Below are 16,223 nucleotides of genomic sequence, written 5' to 3'. Positions count from 1 at the left end.
AGTATTTCTTCTATCTTCTTTTAATGTATCCAGCATCATTCAGTATTTTGCCCATGGACTCCTTCATTATTGCAATTAGAGGCTTGAATTTTTTCTTTGGTTCTTTCAGGTGGAGAAAGCTGAGGGTGTTCTTTCCTTCTGGTTTTCTAACTACAGGTATTTGCACATTTTGTTGTAATACTTTGTCCTCTCCAGCTACCCTTTGAAATCTTCTGTTCAACTCTTTTACTTCATTTCTTCCATTCACTTTAGCTTCTTTGTGTTCAAGAGCAAGCATCAGGGTATCTTCTGATATCTGTTTTGGTATTTTCATTCTTTCCAGTCTTTTTAGTGACTTTTTGCTTTTTTCATGTATAATGTCCTTCCTGTCATCCCTCAGCTTGTCTGGTCCTCAGTCATTTGTGCTCAGTGCATCAAATCTAGTCTTGAGATGGCCTTTAAATTCAAGTGGGATATACTCAAGGTCATACGTTGGCTTTCATGGACTTGTTTTAATTTTCTTCAACTTTATCTTGAACTTGCATTTGAGCAGTTGATGGTTTGTTCCACAGTGGGCCTTTGGCCTTGTTCTGATTGATGATATTGAGCTTCTCCATTGTCTCCTTCCACAGATGTAGTTGATCTGATTCCTGTGTATTTCATCTAGCAAGGTCCATGTGTATAGCACTGTTTATGTTGTTCAAAAGTGGCATCTCCAAAGATTAGGTGGTTAGTCTTAAAAAATTCTATCATGCAATCTCCAGCATCACTTCTGTCACCAAGGCTATATTTCCCCGCTACTGATCCTTCTTCTTTGTTTCCAACTTTCACATTTCAATCACCAGTAATTACCAATGCATCTGGATTGCGTGTTTGATTAATTTCAGACTGCAGAAGTTGGTAAAAATCTCGTTTCCTCATCTTTGGCATTAGTGGTTGGTGGAATTTGAATAATAGTCTTATTAACTGATCTGCCATGCAGGTGTTTAGATATTATCTTATCAGCGATAGTGTCATACTTCAGAATAGATTTTGAAATGTTCCTTTTGACAATGAATGCTACACTGTTCCTCTTTAGTTTTCTATTGCTGGCATAGTAGTCCATATGATTGTCGGATTCAAAATGGCCAGTACTCGTCCATTTCAGTTCACTATTGCCTGGAATATCGATGTTCAAGTGTTCCATCTCATTATAATGCTGGCTTTTTCTTTTTCCTATATAATGCAGCTTTTGCATATAAGGTTGCCTTGTTACATATATTCAGAGGATATGTGGCATTGACAACTCTAATTTCATTTAGAAGGAGCACATATTGTCAATGTATTATTTATTCTGTGTTTACATATTTGTTTTAATCAAATAGTACTGTAAATATGGAAACTTTTAGATCATGCTATAAGATATATAAACCTTGTCACAGGCAATTCTGGGCTAAAGTGTGTGTAGACAGCAGGTTACTTAAATATTTTATTTCTTTATAAGGTGCAGATTTTCATTCCCACATCTTCCCAAGGAAGCACCCTATTCTTTAATAGGGTCTGAGGAATGGAGTAATTTTGGTAATGTGGCTTTGTATCCCTTCTTCTAGAGAAAGACTAATTTTTTTAAAGCATATAACTTTTTGTTTAGAATCCCTTTCCATTAGTAACTTCCATTGTTTAGCCCCCATAATCTTAAAAAAAAGTGAATACCCACAGGATATTTACTCTCACCTGAAAAGAATTACCACAAAGTTTGTTGAAGATGTAGCTGTTGCTTTGTAGTTTAGAGTACTTGAGAGGGTAATGCAGGAATCACGTAGTCTTTTCAAAAAAGGAATAATTCCAAGTATTTTATGTCATATGTTGATTTTTTTAATGCTGTTATTGAAATTTTCCACCATTTTATGTTGAGAGTGGTCATGCTAGGAATGGATTTGATAATAGATGTGTAACAAATGAACTTTGGAAAAATCCTGGGGAAAGTTGATCTTCTTTCCAATTATATTTTTCTTCTTCCAGCCACCATATTTGTCATTTTTTTCACTTCAGTAAATGCAAATATTGTTTCTAAACCTCAATGTCAATATCCTACAATAAACCACTGCCTTTCTAAAACAATTAGGAAAGTGTCTGAATTAAAGATTTGTAATTCTTGTATACCAGTCTTTGATAATTCCAGATTTCAACTAAATAGGTTAGCTCTGTACATGTCTTTATTTTCGTCTTTGTCTTCCCATAGTGCTTGGTCTGAATATTCATTAACACTCAGTTGTAGATGGACTTTGAATTAAGACAGATCTAGGTTCAAACTGCAGCTTTCCAAATGGTAATGGAAGACCTTGGATAAGTTATGTAATCTCTATCCCCTCTAAGAATTTATTTCCCCAGTTGTAAGCTGGTTCACTATGAAGATAAAGTAAAATAAGATATAGAAAGTACACTATATAGTGTGAAGTATCTTGCACTTAATAGGTGTTCAGCTAATGTTAGCTATCATTATTATGGACTGCCCATTTTGTAACATATTTACATATATGTATGGCTTCTCTGTCTTCATCTTTTCTATGACAAGTGGCTGCTCTGGCCATAATAGACCTTGAAACTTATTTATTGATCATGGTATCTTGATATGCTGTCAGTAGTAATAATGGTAGTATTGAATGCATTCTGTGTGCCAGATACTGTGCTAAAGCTAATTTTATTTAATCTATATCTTGGCCTTATGAGGTAGTTGGCCCACTTATAGACATGTGGCTTATAGAAATTAAGCCACACTACTTGGAAGTGTTCAAGGCTGTTTTCTTAAGCACTGAACTATGTATGAATCTGTAATACAAATCAGAAAATACTGAACATTATTTTTACTTATTATCTCAAATCATTTTAGATCTCAATCTTAAGGACTATATCTTAGGTCACTGAAGATTTCATTGAGAGGTATTACGTAAGTATATGAAAAATAATAATAAAAGTATATTATGATCAATGGCAAATGGATTTTTACAAACATTTAGCACAGTAGAGAGTCAGAAGAGGAAGAAAACATGGTGAACTAGGGTAGTTACGGAAAATTTCACCGAAAATCCAGGAAATTAATGTTGAGTGGGCTTTAGATAGAAAGGTGAGTAACACTCTTGTATAGGGCACCTGGTAGGTACTCGATATGTGTTTATTATATGTCTAAATGAATTATTTAATAATATCCCTGATAGGTGAGTTATGCATACACACCTTAGGAGGTATGGAAGTATCTTTTCTAAGGGATAGAATATTTTTAAACAGAACATTTCTAGAAAGAGAGCCTGCAAAAATATGTGTAGTAAAAAAGAAGAAGACCCTTGACAAGATTGACACAGTGGCTCCAACAATGGGCTTAAACATAGAAACGACTGTGAGGATGGTGCAGGACCGGGCAGTGTTTTGTTCTGTTGTACATGGGGTTGCTATGAGTTGAAACTGACTTGATGGCACCTAACAGCAATAAGCGCAAGGTGTAAAGAAAGAAGAAATTGAGAAAAAAAAGATTGTGAGTGACTTTGTGCTTATAATTATAAAATCATAGATAATCTTTTAGGATAGTACAGTACTTAAGTAATATGGCAAAATTAAATAAGGCAAGGGTTTTATAAACAGGATGATATGAAGGAAATCAGGGAAGCTAGTATAGAAAACTTACTGTCAGATTTTGTTACAACCTTGAAATATAAAGCAAAGCTTGCATGAAATCGTGTATAGTTTCTGTCAGTCCTACCCAACCATTGATGAGACAAAATGGCTGTTGTAGTACAAAACTAAACGATATATGAGACAAACATGTTCAGGTAATCATATCTAACCCACTGTGAAGTACATTATGTGAACAGACAGAAGAAAAGAAACAAAAATGAAATTAACGTGCTTTAATTGAGGCTGTTATCCGTACAGATCTCTATGGGATTGGCCTCCAGAGATTCCAGTGACGATAGCACTTTTGAGTTGATTTTTCCAAGTTTCTATATTTGAGCTCAGTTGTTCATTCTGTTGTACATAGGGTCACTATGAGTTGGAATTGACTCAATGGCACCTAACAAGAACATATTTGAGCTACATATGTAACAGCCATAGGTACATAAATGGTGGTTTGGAATTGGTTGAGTACTTGTTATAGACTGTCTTCTTTTTAAACCTTTAAGTTTAGTAATTAAATTTTTGGGTGCTAATGGTGAGAATTTAATTTTTGAGAAAAATTTACATCTAATAGACTTTATTTATCTTTTGGTAGGTTTTTTCATCTGTTCCTGATATACATTTTGACCCACATCGCTGGTTAGCAGAAAGCAAGGTAAGTACTTTTTAGATTCTAAAGTTTTCATAATATTTATGACCTTCAAGTTATCCTATTTGGTTTAGTTAAATATTTTGTCATATAACTGAGCATATGAAACTACACTATTTCATTTTTGGTGGTGATATCTTTGCAGTGCATTTAAGAAGCCTCTGGGAGTTTCTTCAGTTTAACATTTATAAATTAATTAAAAATATAGGCATGGAATTACAGAATAAAGAAAGGCAAAACTATTGAAGTAATTAGAGCCAGACTGTCAGAGAGACAAATTTTTCTGTGTTTTACTTGGGATAGGTAACTTCTTTGGAAGTATACAAAGGTCAGGGGTGCTGGAACTATCCTGAATTATATGTATATATGCCGTCAGTAGTAATGTTATATGTATTTGTTTCATCATGATTCCTGAAGGTAAGCGCAAAGCCTGTCAACTCTCTGTGTGGCTCAGGCATATCCCTTTATCTCACTAGGTGCCTTGTGTACTCATTTATTTACAAGATAAGAGACCTAAACTTTACATTTGAAAGATATTTTCCATTTCCTGGTTTTTTACCATTCTGACTTAAATTTAGTGGAAGGTAAGTACAAATAAGTAAAATGGAATAATTTGCTGGATTTAGCAAAGAGATTCTTCTACACTTTGGGATAGTTATCAACTGTCAGATCAATTTAGAAGTTTATTAATTGAAATACATGAAAAATTTTGACCAGATGTGATATAAACCAAAAAAAAAAATCCATTGCCTTTGAGCCGATTCCAACTCATAGCAACCAACCTCACAGCAATCCACCCTGCTGGTGGATTTGAACTGCTGACCTTTTGGTTAGCAGCCAAACACTTAACCACTGCACCACTAGGGTACCAGATGTGATATAGATAGCTGTTTATTTAAGCAACAACACTTCTAAAATACTTGCATTCCATTTTAGCCTAGGTTTTCAACTTTTAAGATGCTAAAATGAAAAATCGTCCATCCCATTTAAATTCTGTAGGACAACCACCTGCATTAAAACCTGACCAACTGTAGTCCAATTTAGGATTTTATTGCAAGAAGGACCTTTAAGATTTTGTCAAGTATCCTTACTTAAAAATATGAGAAAAGCGGGGTTCAAAGAAAGCAAATGACTTACCTAGTGCTATGTAAAAAAGTGAGAAAGCAGATTACATGTCACATCTAACTTGCAATAAATGCTCTTATCATTGTGCATATTGCCATCCAAAGTCTTCGTTCATGTAGCCAAGATTTATTAATTGTGAGGTATACACTGAGGTATAAGGGTTGATGAGCCATGGACTTTGCTCTCATACAGTTTAAAGTCTGATAGTGAAAATGGAGGTGTAACAAGTAAAAATAAATCCCTTAAAGTGTGTTATATTGAGTTAGAATTATGTAAACATTGTCAGAGGAACACAGAAGAAGGAAGAACTGTCTGTGCTGGGAGGATGGGAGCACATGATAATACCAACATATCACAGAAGTGATATGTCACTCTTACAAAAAACATGTCGAAGTTCTGCAGTTCACCGATTATAGGTAGAGAAATGGCAAGAAGATGAAAATATTTGAGTAACCACAGATAATTTATTGAGATCCATAAGTAAGGTGAATAGCGTTCAGCTCTGTATTAGAGAAGCCTCTTAAAACACATGCAGTCACACACAACATTTTTAACAAGAAACTAATAATATTATAATTCAGCGCTGAAATTTATATGACTTCGTAATTTTTCCTCTCCCATGTTATATACAGCGATCTGTGCATTCCTGAGCATTTTTGGTAGAACAAAATGCAAATTTGTATTTATGCCACCTGCCTAGGAAATGTAGAATATACATGTTTTGCTCTCTCAGTTTCTTTTGGCCAGTAACTTCTATTGTGCATAAATAAAACATTTTTCTATTTCCCGATTTTACAATTCAGACAAGAGCAGTGTACTTGGAATTTTCTTTCAAGTTAAAATCTTTATCATTTCTGAACAGAAAGCTTTCACTACTGTGGTTCAGTTAAATTTTGAGAACCAGAGTTGGCTCTTAATCATAGCTCTTTAATTTGGCAGCTGGTGGGCACTTTTCCCTTATCATTTAATGGGATTGAACTTCTGATCAGACAGTTTTAATACTCCACAAGACAACTGTTCCTTTACAGTGTAAAAGGGTCATGATAAGCAACATCACACTGACCAACTGACTAAGGAGCAATTGAATCTATTTACTAGAAAGATGGTTTATGTTATTGATGGGCTACAGTCCTGTAATTCCCATGAACTATGACTGGGCAGCTCTATAAGTATTGACGATAAGATCTGAAATCAGAGGACAAAAACTATATGAAAAGTACAATTGCTGTTCAGCTAGCCCATGCTGACATCTTGCAGTATTAGAAGGACCTGTGAGGGATTTGGTAATTGTTTTAATAAATCTGCCAGCTGAATTTCTTCTCTTAGTGTTAATCCTAGAAGAACTAGAGGATTGGGGAAGAATTAGTGTCACTGTTGTTTTGTTGGCAGTAGTGGGGTAATGTAAACATGAAGTTCAACTAAGAGTTTGGCCATATTCACAGAGAAAATAACCAATGAAGGGTGAGAATAAGACATTACCAGGAAGGAAGAGGGTTGATTTGGTAATTAAGGAATTCCAGGCAAGGAGTTCCCATAGATGAGGCATTTGTTTTTGTCATAAATTCTGACAAGGCACGTAGAAGACTAATTTCAGTTCAGTTTAATAGAGAATTTACTGAGTAACTGCTGGGTCCTAGATGCTATATTATATGCATGAACATAAAATGAGTAAGCCATGAGCCTTGCTCTTGGAGAACATATTTTCTGAAGAAAAGGCAGAGACATATGCACATAATTTCAGTATTATATTTAAGAACTGTGACAGAGGTATGCAGAAGCTGCCTTGGAGGTAGAGATTCTGAAGAAGGAGCAGGTAGCCATGTATGAGGACAGGAGGTGTAACCAAGGGCTTCTGGGAGAATTGATGCCTCAGGTGCATCGTGAAGCTAGCCAGGTAAAGAGGAAGGAGCATGCATACAGAGAAAACAATTCTAGGAATGGCACAGAAGAGAAACATGCATGATAAATGCAGAAAAACCCAAAGTTTTGGAAATACTAGAGTATGGAAGTATGAGACAGGGAATGATGGGAGTGAGGGCAGGAATTAGAGCCACCAAGAAGAGTATTGTGTGCCATTTCAACAGCTTGCATCAGATCTGCGTTTAGTGGAGAATCACAGAAGTGCTTTGGACAGGGGAGTGACCTGTTCATGTTTTAGAAACGTTGCTCTGACAGTGATATGAAAGGTGCATGAGAGACGGTGAGACCAAAGACAGGGAAAACGGTCAGAGACTTTTCCCACTGCCTGGGTGAGATAGGATGAGAGGGTGGGTCTGAACTAAGGAAATTACAGGCTCCAGTGTACAACAGGGTTCCGCTCTTAGAGCTGCATCAGAAGTCACTTTTGTCGTAAGTTGAATACCTCTTTTTTTTTGAGTTTTCATTATTATTTCCTTTTATTATCAGTATGTTTATAAATCCAATCTGTGTTTGTCTTTGGGGGAGTTGGAAACATTACATATAAACATCTGTAAGTGAACATCTGAGAATGATAACATCAAGTTAACGCACTGCAACATTGTATGTAGTACATATTACTGACGATTTAAGATGTATCAAAAACAAAACAAACAATAAAGATGATCGTAAGTGTGGTTCATTGTAACTCAGATATGTCGTAAATTGGGGACTGCCCGTACAGGGATTCAGAGGAAGGGGCAGACTGGAGTAATGTTTTGGTGATAACATGCAAGTGATAATTGATGTTATGTTAGAGGATGATAGAGGAAGTTTCCATGGTTTTCAAGCCAAAGTAGGAACTCGCAGTCAAGGCTTGGTACCTGAATAGGTAGGCATTCAGTATCTTATAAAGGCAAGCTAGCAGGAGTACTGAAAGAGTTTCCACCCCAGGGATTTGATATCCAAAAGTCTTAGTTGGCCAAGAAGATCCAAGGAGAAGCAGAGGACACAGGCACAGGTTAGAGTTTAGGTTTGAATCATGTGACAAGAAATGGGAAGTAGCAAAGAAGTTCACATTGGGAAAATAGCGACAACTTATCAAATCTAGAGCTAGTAGGCCCTCTCAGGATGGAGCAACAATACCAGCAAGCTTTACGGTTGATCCTGGGTTTTAAGCTGTCATCTTGGTGATAGCGAATAAAGGAAAGCTGGTGTCTCTCATTTGCTCCTCAGAGCAAGGCAGGGCCCTGAGTCCTGTTATTTACAGTGTACGTTTAAGTCTGGGAGTCCACTACTGATTACCCCCTTAAAGTAAATTGATCAGCTTCTTTGCCTGTAGAAACCTGTACTTTTCCTTCCTAGCCTTTGTCCCACTGTATTGAAAGTCTCCATTCACACTTCTCTTTCTTTAATCTGTAAACTTTCTGAGGGCAGGACTTGGGTCTTTCCTGTTCCTCATTGCATCTGTAGCATTAAGCACAACACCCATAGAATGCTCAATAAACATTTTTTAAAAGAGTAGTTATATTGGGCTTGCTGCATTTTCCTCGCTTAAGGTACTTCCTCAGCTTAAATATCATAGCGTAGTAAATAACTAGCAGGTTAGAAACCAGTTTCCATCAAGTCAGGCCTGACTCACGGCAACCCCATGTGTGTCGGCGTAGAACACAGGGTTTTCAGTGGCTGATTTTCCAGACATAGGTCACCAGGCCTTTCTTCTGAGGCACTTCTGGGTGGATTCCAACTGCCAGTGTTTCAATTAACAACTGAGTGGATTAACTGTTTGCACCACCCAGGGGCTCCCAAAACAGGCAGATTAGATTTTAGTAAATATATTAATTCCCAAGTGTCTTAGTTATCTAGTGCTGCTAACCCACCCAGTCCCTTAGTGCTGCTAGAACAAAAATATGAGAAGTGGATGGCTTTAACAAAGAGAAATTTTTTTCTCATAGTCTAGTAGGCTAGACGTCCAAATTCAGGGCGTCAGCTCTAGAGGAAGGCTCTGTCAGCTCTGGAGGAAGGTCTTTTCATCGTTCTTTCCCTGGCCTAGGAGCTTCTCTTCGCAGGAACCCCAGGTCCAAAGGACGCGGTCTGCTCCCTGCATGCTTCCTTGGTGGTAGGAGGTTCCCAACTCTCTGCTCACTTCTCTTTCCTTTTATCTCTTGTAAGATAAAAGGTGATGCAGGCCACGCCCCAGGGAAACTCCCTTCACATTGGGTCATGGATGTGACCTGAGTAAGGGTGTTATATCCCACCCTAATCCTCCTTAACATAACCCAATCCTGCCTCATTAACCACAGGCAGAGATTAAGCTTTACAACACGTAGGAAAATTACATTAATCACGAAATGGAGGACAGCCACACAATACTGGGAGTCATGGCCTAACCAAGTTGACAGATATTTTTGGGGGACACAATTCAGTCCATAACACTAAGTATTGGTTTTATTCGATCAGAGATGTAAATATAAAAATTTTATGAATGAGAAATACACTTCTGAATTATTCAGGGGATTTTCCTATTTTATTCTTTGGTATCATGGCAAAAGAATAACATTTTTATAGTGTAACAAGCTCTAGGTATTGATAAGCATTTTCTTACCTTTTTTAGAATGTTAGAACTGAAGCAGTTTTGAGACCATGTCATTTGACCTCATTTTTATACATGAGAAAACCAGGAGATTTGAGTTTTACCTAAGGACTTAAAGCTAATTACAGAGAAGGGTTTAGAACTTGGGTCTCCATATTCTGTGTCGTAGCTTCTCTCCATTGGCTGCATGATGTACAGTTATAAAGGAATGCCACTGTTGTAGTAATGTGGATTTTTAACGAACTGTCTTGGTGTGAGAAGTATTAGACCCAGTGTCATTCTTGTTGAAGGATGTAAGTAATCACCTGGTATCTCTTCTTTCTGACGTAGAAATGAAATACTGTACAAATGCTCAAGTATTTAGATTCATTTGTTGTAAATACGCTTTAGATTTTGTGCATGGAACAGATTCAGTTTAACTGGAGAATATATTTCATATTTACAAAAATTTACTCTTATGGAGATATTTTTGCTTTTTTTCTTGATAACATGAAATGTGGAAAAGGTATTACTGGAAGTATCCTTTTAGTAATAATATTTATAAGTTGACTTGAATTCAAATTTTGCAATTCTAGTTAAATTATTGTTTTGGTGACCTAGCACAATCTAAAAAAAAATTACTATCATCTTTCTTTAACTTTACTTCTTATATAAACATTTCCTCTTGAAATTGTTTTTCGACTTTGGCAAAGACAGCATAGTAGTTAAAACAGCAAAATTATGGGTTTCAATATTACTGCTAACTCTATCAGCTATAATCTTTTTGTTCAGACTTTCTGTTTTCCTGGTTTTTAGCTTTGAGTCACTCCTTAGTGAGTTTAGTATATTATTATGGTGAATCTCAGTAGAGGATTTTAACATATTAAAAGATCACTCTGATAGTTTTACTAGATACCAAAAACAAAGATACTTGTGAATATCTCCACCTATTTGTGAGCTATCAACCATGAAGTTTAAAAACATAAAAACTGTCTTATTTAGAAATTCTTTCTCTGTTTTGAGTTGTTCAGCAATACTCATCGATGGAGTTAAATAAATGAGCCCATTATGTAATCTATAAAAAGCACTTGTGAGCGGTTAATAAAATGGTGTTTGTGCTGTGATTAACAGCATTGTGAGCTAATTTTTATTTGGAATTGTTAAAGTTTTACTATATTCCAAGCTACTTCTGCAAGATATTTAATGCAGATGCTTGGTGTTTATCTAACAGACACTGATTCTCATAATACATTATTGGTTGATTAAATTTCCATAAATTGGTATCTTGTTATGTAGGATTAATAATATATTCTCTATAACAAGCATCTAACTATAACCTGTTTTTAATTTTGTATGGTAATGGGATAAAGGCTTCATAGGAATAAATGAAAGCCATAGGTCATGTCAAACCTGATTAATGCTTTATTTAGGGATTTTTTTTTTGTTTGTTTTTGGTATTGTTTTGTTTTGCTTTGTTTTTACCAGAACCAGTAGAATTATTGGAAGGACTAAATAGATTTGTCATTTCCTTATTACCACATTTTAGCAGTAATTGTAATGACCATACGTAGTGAACAAAGGTAACAGATTAGGAGGGAGTAGGTAAGAAAGCATTGAGAGAAGGGAAATGGGAAGTAATTTTCTAAATTTGCTGTTAATTTTCTAAGTAAGCACAGATTAAATTGGAGATTAAAATTGTTGACCCCAGGACCCATCTCCTTTGGCCCACGTGGGTTTTGAAACACTGAATTGATACCGGACTTTTGAAAAATAAGACAATTGCGTAGTTACAACAGGCATTTTTATTTCCTTTTGCTATATCAGAAGAGCTGTTAACATGGGTGCTTTGTTATCACGTGGTAGAAAACAGTTTGAGCTGAGAAGAACAACCCTGGAACTGACCATAAGAAGGGTCATCAGCATCATATTTTCTCAACATGGAGGAAGAATCACTTGCTTTTTATCATTACGCTTGCACTGTTGTATCCATTTCTCTTAAATCTACTCTAAGAAAAATATTTCTTGTTTCCATGTTGTGATTCAAAATGGTAAAACGAAAGTACCCTGAAAGAAAAATGAAAAGAGAGCATCCTACCTTTCACTGATGTTATGCACCTGGCATTGTAGCTATTTACATTTGCCATCTCTGGTGCAAACCAACCAGATTAAATCCTGTCATATCACCTAATAGTGACTTGTCCCTAGAACAGGTGGTCTCTATTAATAGGAAGTTGACTAACTCTCACTCCTTTTACTCTTTTCACTGTGGTCACCTGTGAACCTCATACTTTTATCAGTCTGTGTTCAATCTGTTATTGCTTTAAAATGTATTCCTTTTTAAAATGCAAATTTCTCCCTTTTTATATATATTTCTTCTGTTTTTCAAAATTATTTCATTTTATTCTCTGTTAGAAGGTGATAATTGTCTCTATCAAACAAATAATTTAATATTCTAATATCTAATTATTTGTTATAATAGTAAACAATACAGATCTTAGACCAGCTGGGGGAATGCTAGCAGATTTCCTTTGGCAGACAGTGTTTAAAATTATTTTGTAAATGTACTTTAGTTTCTACGTACTTCAATTTTGAAATATGAATATGGGGATTATAGATTTGTTTTTAGCCAAACTTCCCAAATTGTGAAATACAATGGTTAATATCTAGATCCTTGAAGCTCATTTATAAGTACAAATTTGACTGAACAAAATCAGAGCCTGGAGATTTTCAAAATGCAATCCAAGAACGGTAGTTTAGGACGATGCCTAAATGGCATGGAGGTATTAGGGCGTGCATGTGTATATCCTTCCAGTCCTTCTTTGTGGTTGCATTTTTATAATCAGAATTGATACTGTTCAGGTTCTATACGTGTTACTTCTGAATACTCATTAGGCTTTCTTAGTATGGATAGATAGATAGCTGTCTTTGAGTTGACTCTGACTTATGGTGACCTTATGTATAACAGAACAAAACCTTACCTGGTCCCGTGTCATCCTCAGAGTCACCAGCATGTTTGAGTCTGTCATTGTGGCTATTGTGCCAATCCTTCTTACCAAGGGTCTCCCTCATCCTAGTTGGCTCTCTACTTAACCAAACATGATGTCCTCCTCTAGTGATCGATCTCTCCATGTGTTCAAAGCAAGCAAGTCAGACAATGTTGTGTTGCGACCCATAAGGCTTTCATTGGCTAATTTTTGGAAGTAAATCACCAGGCCTTTCTTCCCGGTCTGTCTTAGTCTGGAAGCTCTCTTGAAACCTGTCCACCATGGATCACTCTGGTGGTATTTGAAATACTGGTGATATAACTTCCAGCATCATAGCAACACATCAGCCACCACAATATGACAAACTGACAGATGGGTGGTGGTTCTTAGTATAGTAAAACTAAAAACAAAACATTTTGTATTTTTTATTTTCAGGGTATTACTTTCTTATATTTGTTTTATTTTAAACACAAAGGGCTACCTTTTTACAATAACTGCATCTCATTTTTCATTTTTTACATATGTAGGATCTTACTATGTGAAGAGTGCTCTACCAGACTCTCTACCCAGTCCCAAGGAACTTTAAATTTAACAATGTTACTGATTCTGTTTTCCTTGAATATCTTGAGGCTCTAGTATACTAAATTCTTCAATATACAGGATAAAGATATGTATGTTTGAGGTACCATATAAACAGCAAAACAACTTAGCTGAAAATATATCTTTTCCAGAAGGTATAGGTCTAACTGTTTCCTTTTTCCCTTGTATAATGCCAATAATAATATACTTCACTGGGGCTTTCCAGCTTATTATTTAATTTTCCTGAGGAAATGGCAAGATTTGATGAGGTTAACAAAAGATACAGTCTTTTGATTTAGATCGTAGTTTTAATATAGAAGCAGGCAGTGACAGTGTAGGCTTCCTTTTGTTTTGACAAGTTTATATCAATTAAATTAATGACTTAAGGAGTAGCGCTTTAGAATCATTTTCCAATTGACCTGTATCTAAATTCAGTAGTGAAATTGTCTAGAGTAATTTTTACGACATAATGCATTGAATACATTCTCATTTTAAAGATCCTAACAACACAGAAGAGTGCAGAATTGGAAATTTAGTAACCAAGCTCTTCTTTACTAGTGCCTTGCCAAAGATGACAGACTATAACTCATGTTTTTTCAAAATCCAAGAAATCATGGCTTGATTTCTCTACCAGCTTTTAACTGATGTATATCAATATGTAAATGAAAACATTATTGATATCGTTAGTATTTTTTGTTTTGTTTTCCTCAGTTTGGTAGTTATTGTCTTTATTTGTTGAGGTTACCATGACATTACTTCATTTCCTTCCTTATGTTTTATAATGTTAATTGCTGTTTTTTTCTCTTTCAAAATTTAATTAGGTATAAATTTTGCTTTTTAGACCAAACTTCAGTGGCTCTGTGAGGAACTGAAAGAGAGAGAAAGCAGAGAGAAAAGTCTGCGGCACCAGCTGATGCTGTGCAGACAACAGCTCAAGGATATGACTGAAAATAAGGAGTGTGAGCTCCAATATCTTTTTGAACAGATAGAAAGGCAGGAGCAACTTCTAGAAGAAATACATCGGGAGAAGAGAGGTGTGTTGGCTACTCTTACTCTTATTTTTCTGTGTTCATGCTCACTGAATCCTAGAGTTGAAAAACAAAACAAAAGAAAACATAAAGGTGTCTTCGTCTGCTTCTGTTCCTGTTTTGTCTGTTTTGAAACCAGTGTCCTTTCCTTGTCTGTTGTTTCTTATCTCCTTGTCTGTCTTCATTTTTGGATCTAGAAGAGAAAACTGTGTAGCCTGAGAGGCCTTCATTATCATGCAGTTATTTGGGGATTTTCCTTCAGGTACTGTGTCCCCACTGTGTATATAGCACTTGTGTCTACTGGCTGTTTGCAGGTGTTCATTTGGTAAGAATTGCTTGGATTCCTGCAGTGAAATGCCAGAATTTATATTTTACTTCAGTAATACATCCATTAATTCACTTAGCAAATGTTTATTTTGTGCCTGTGTTGAATTAGGCACTGTTCTAGGTGCTGGGGATACATCAGTGAATAAAACAGAAGAAATATTCCTACCCTTGTTTAGCTCCCACGATGTTGGGGTAGGGGGACAGAAAATAAATGTAATAGATTAGTTAATTATCAGAAGGTTATAAGCACAATGGGGAAAACAATAGAGTAAGGGAAGGGGCATTTGGGAGAGGAGGGACAGAGATAAATATATTTAGTATGTAGGCAGTACCTAACTTTAAATGATTAACAAGAGACACGAAAAACTATTGTTTAGTAATATTAGAGGTGCATTATGACAGGAAGAAGAAAAACAGCATTTATGTATGGGAATCATCTGTGTATCTTGTGCTCTATTAGCCTTAGAGCACTGCTTTATTGGGGAACTTTATTAATGTAAGAATCATAAAGAGGCATAAAGTAGTGTTCTATTAAAAAAAATGTTAACATATGATAATCCTTTTTTAAAATAAATGGTATGTTTTTCATTTTAGTAGTCAGTGTTATTCTCCCCGTATATACCACTTATTTTTTATACCACTTAGAAATTATTTATTACTGTACCACAGTAATTCTCAATTTGTTTGATAATGGGACCACTTTAATTTTAAAGTGTTTGTGGGACCAAAGGGTTTTTGTTGATGTGAGTTCTGTTTACCAATATTTAGCATATTAAAACTTAAAACAGACTTTTAAAAATATTTATTTATACACTTTAACAATTATGAACCCATGTTTATATGTTAACATAAAAAACATTTTAATGAAAATTAACAGTTCTCCAAAACAAACAAATGAACTGAAAAAGAGCGGTGCTTTGCATTTTAAATTTAGTTGTTGGCTTGAAAGAAGTCAGCTGGAGTCTCATTTTTTTTTCTGTGATACTACGTGTCATGTAACTGCTAGAAAACCTGTACATTAGTGAGTGATTACAGGTGAAAAATGCAAATATTCATGTGTGATTACAGGTGAAAAACATGGTTAGTGTTTGATCTGTTGTACATGGGATCAGTATGAGTCAGAACCAACTCGATGGGACCTAACAACGAGAACAATTATTATTAAGGGGTCTTGGAGGGTCCCCAGCGTGCACTTGGAGACTTTCTGCTCTAGTGCTATTGAAAAATATAAACTGCGACAGTAATGAAAGTCAGAGGCTACTCGTGTATTTTTTTTTGGCAGTACAATAGCATCTTTTTATGGACTTGGTAGATAAATACTGTATAGTTCCTATACATGTTATAGACTACTGTCTAATTAACAGTTAATTGCAACCCAGTTTTATTTTCAGTAAATTATCCATATTGTCACCCTGTAGATAATTTCTTTATCTAAG

At 35.5% G+C, this 16,223-nt stretch overlaps 1 protein-coding gene across 10 annotated transcripts in view; it reads left to right on the top strand.

The window, feature by feature from the left end:
- CEP128 (centrosomal protein 128) overlaps positions 1 to 16,223 on the top strand; it is a 523,299-nt gene that overhangs the window by 220,164 nt on the left and 286,912 nt on the right. For all 10 annotated transcript variants that reach the window (XM_049899763.1, XM_049899764.1, XM_049899760.1 and 7 more), the window contains 2 exons: positions 4,223 to 4,282; positions 14,274 to 14,466. In XM_049899763.1, the coding sequence (XP_049755720.1) occupies positions 4,223 to 4,282; positions 14,274 to 14,466 (253 nt within the window). The remainder of the gene's footprint in view (positions 1 to 4,222; positions 4,283 to 14,273; positions 14,467 to 16,223) is intronic.

Source organism: Elephas maximus, chromosome 10 (genome assembly GCF_024166365.1).
Source record: "Elephas maximus indicus isolate mEleMax1 chromosome 10, mEleMax1 primary haplotype, whole genome shotgun sequence".
NCBI classification, from domain to species: Eukaryota; Metazoa; Chordata; class Mammalia; order Proboscidea; family Elephantidae; genus Elephas; species Elephas maximus.
Note: the sequence above shows the minus strand (reverse complement) of the source record. Positions and strands in the feature narration are given on the sequence as shown.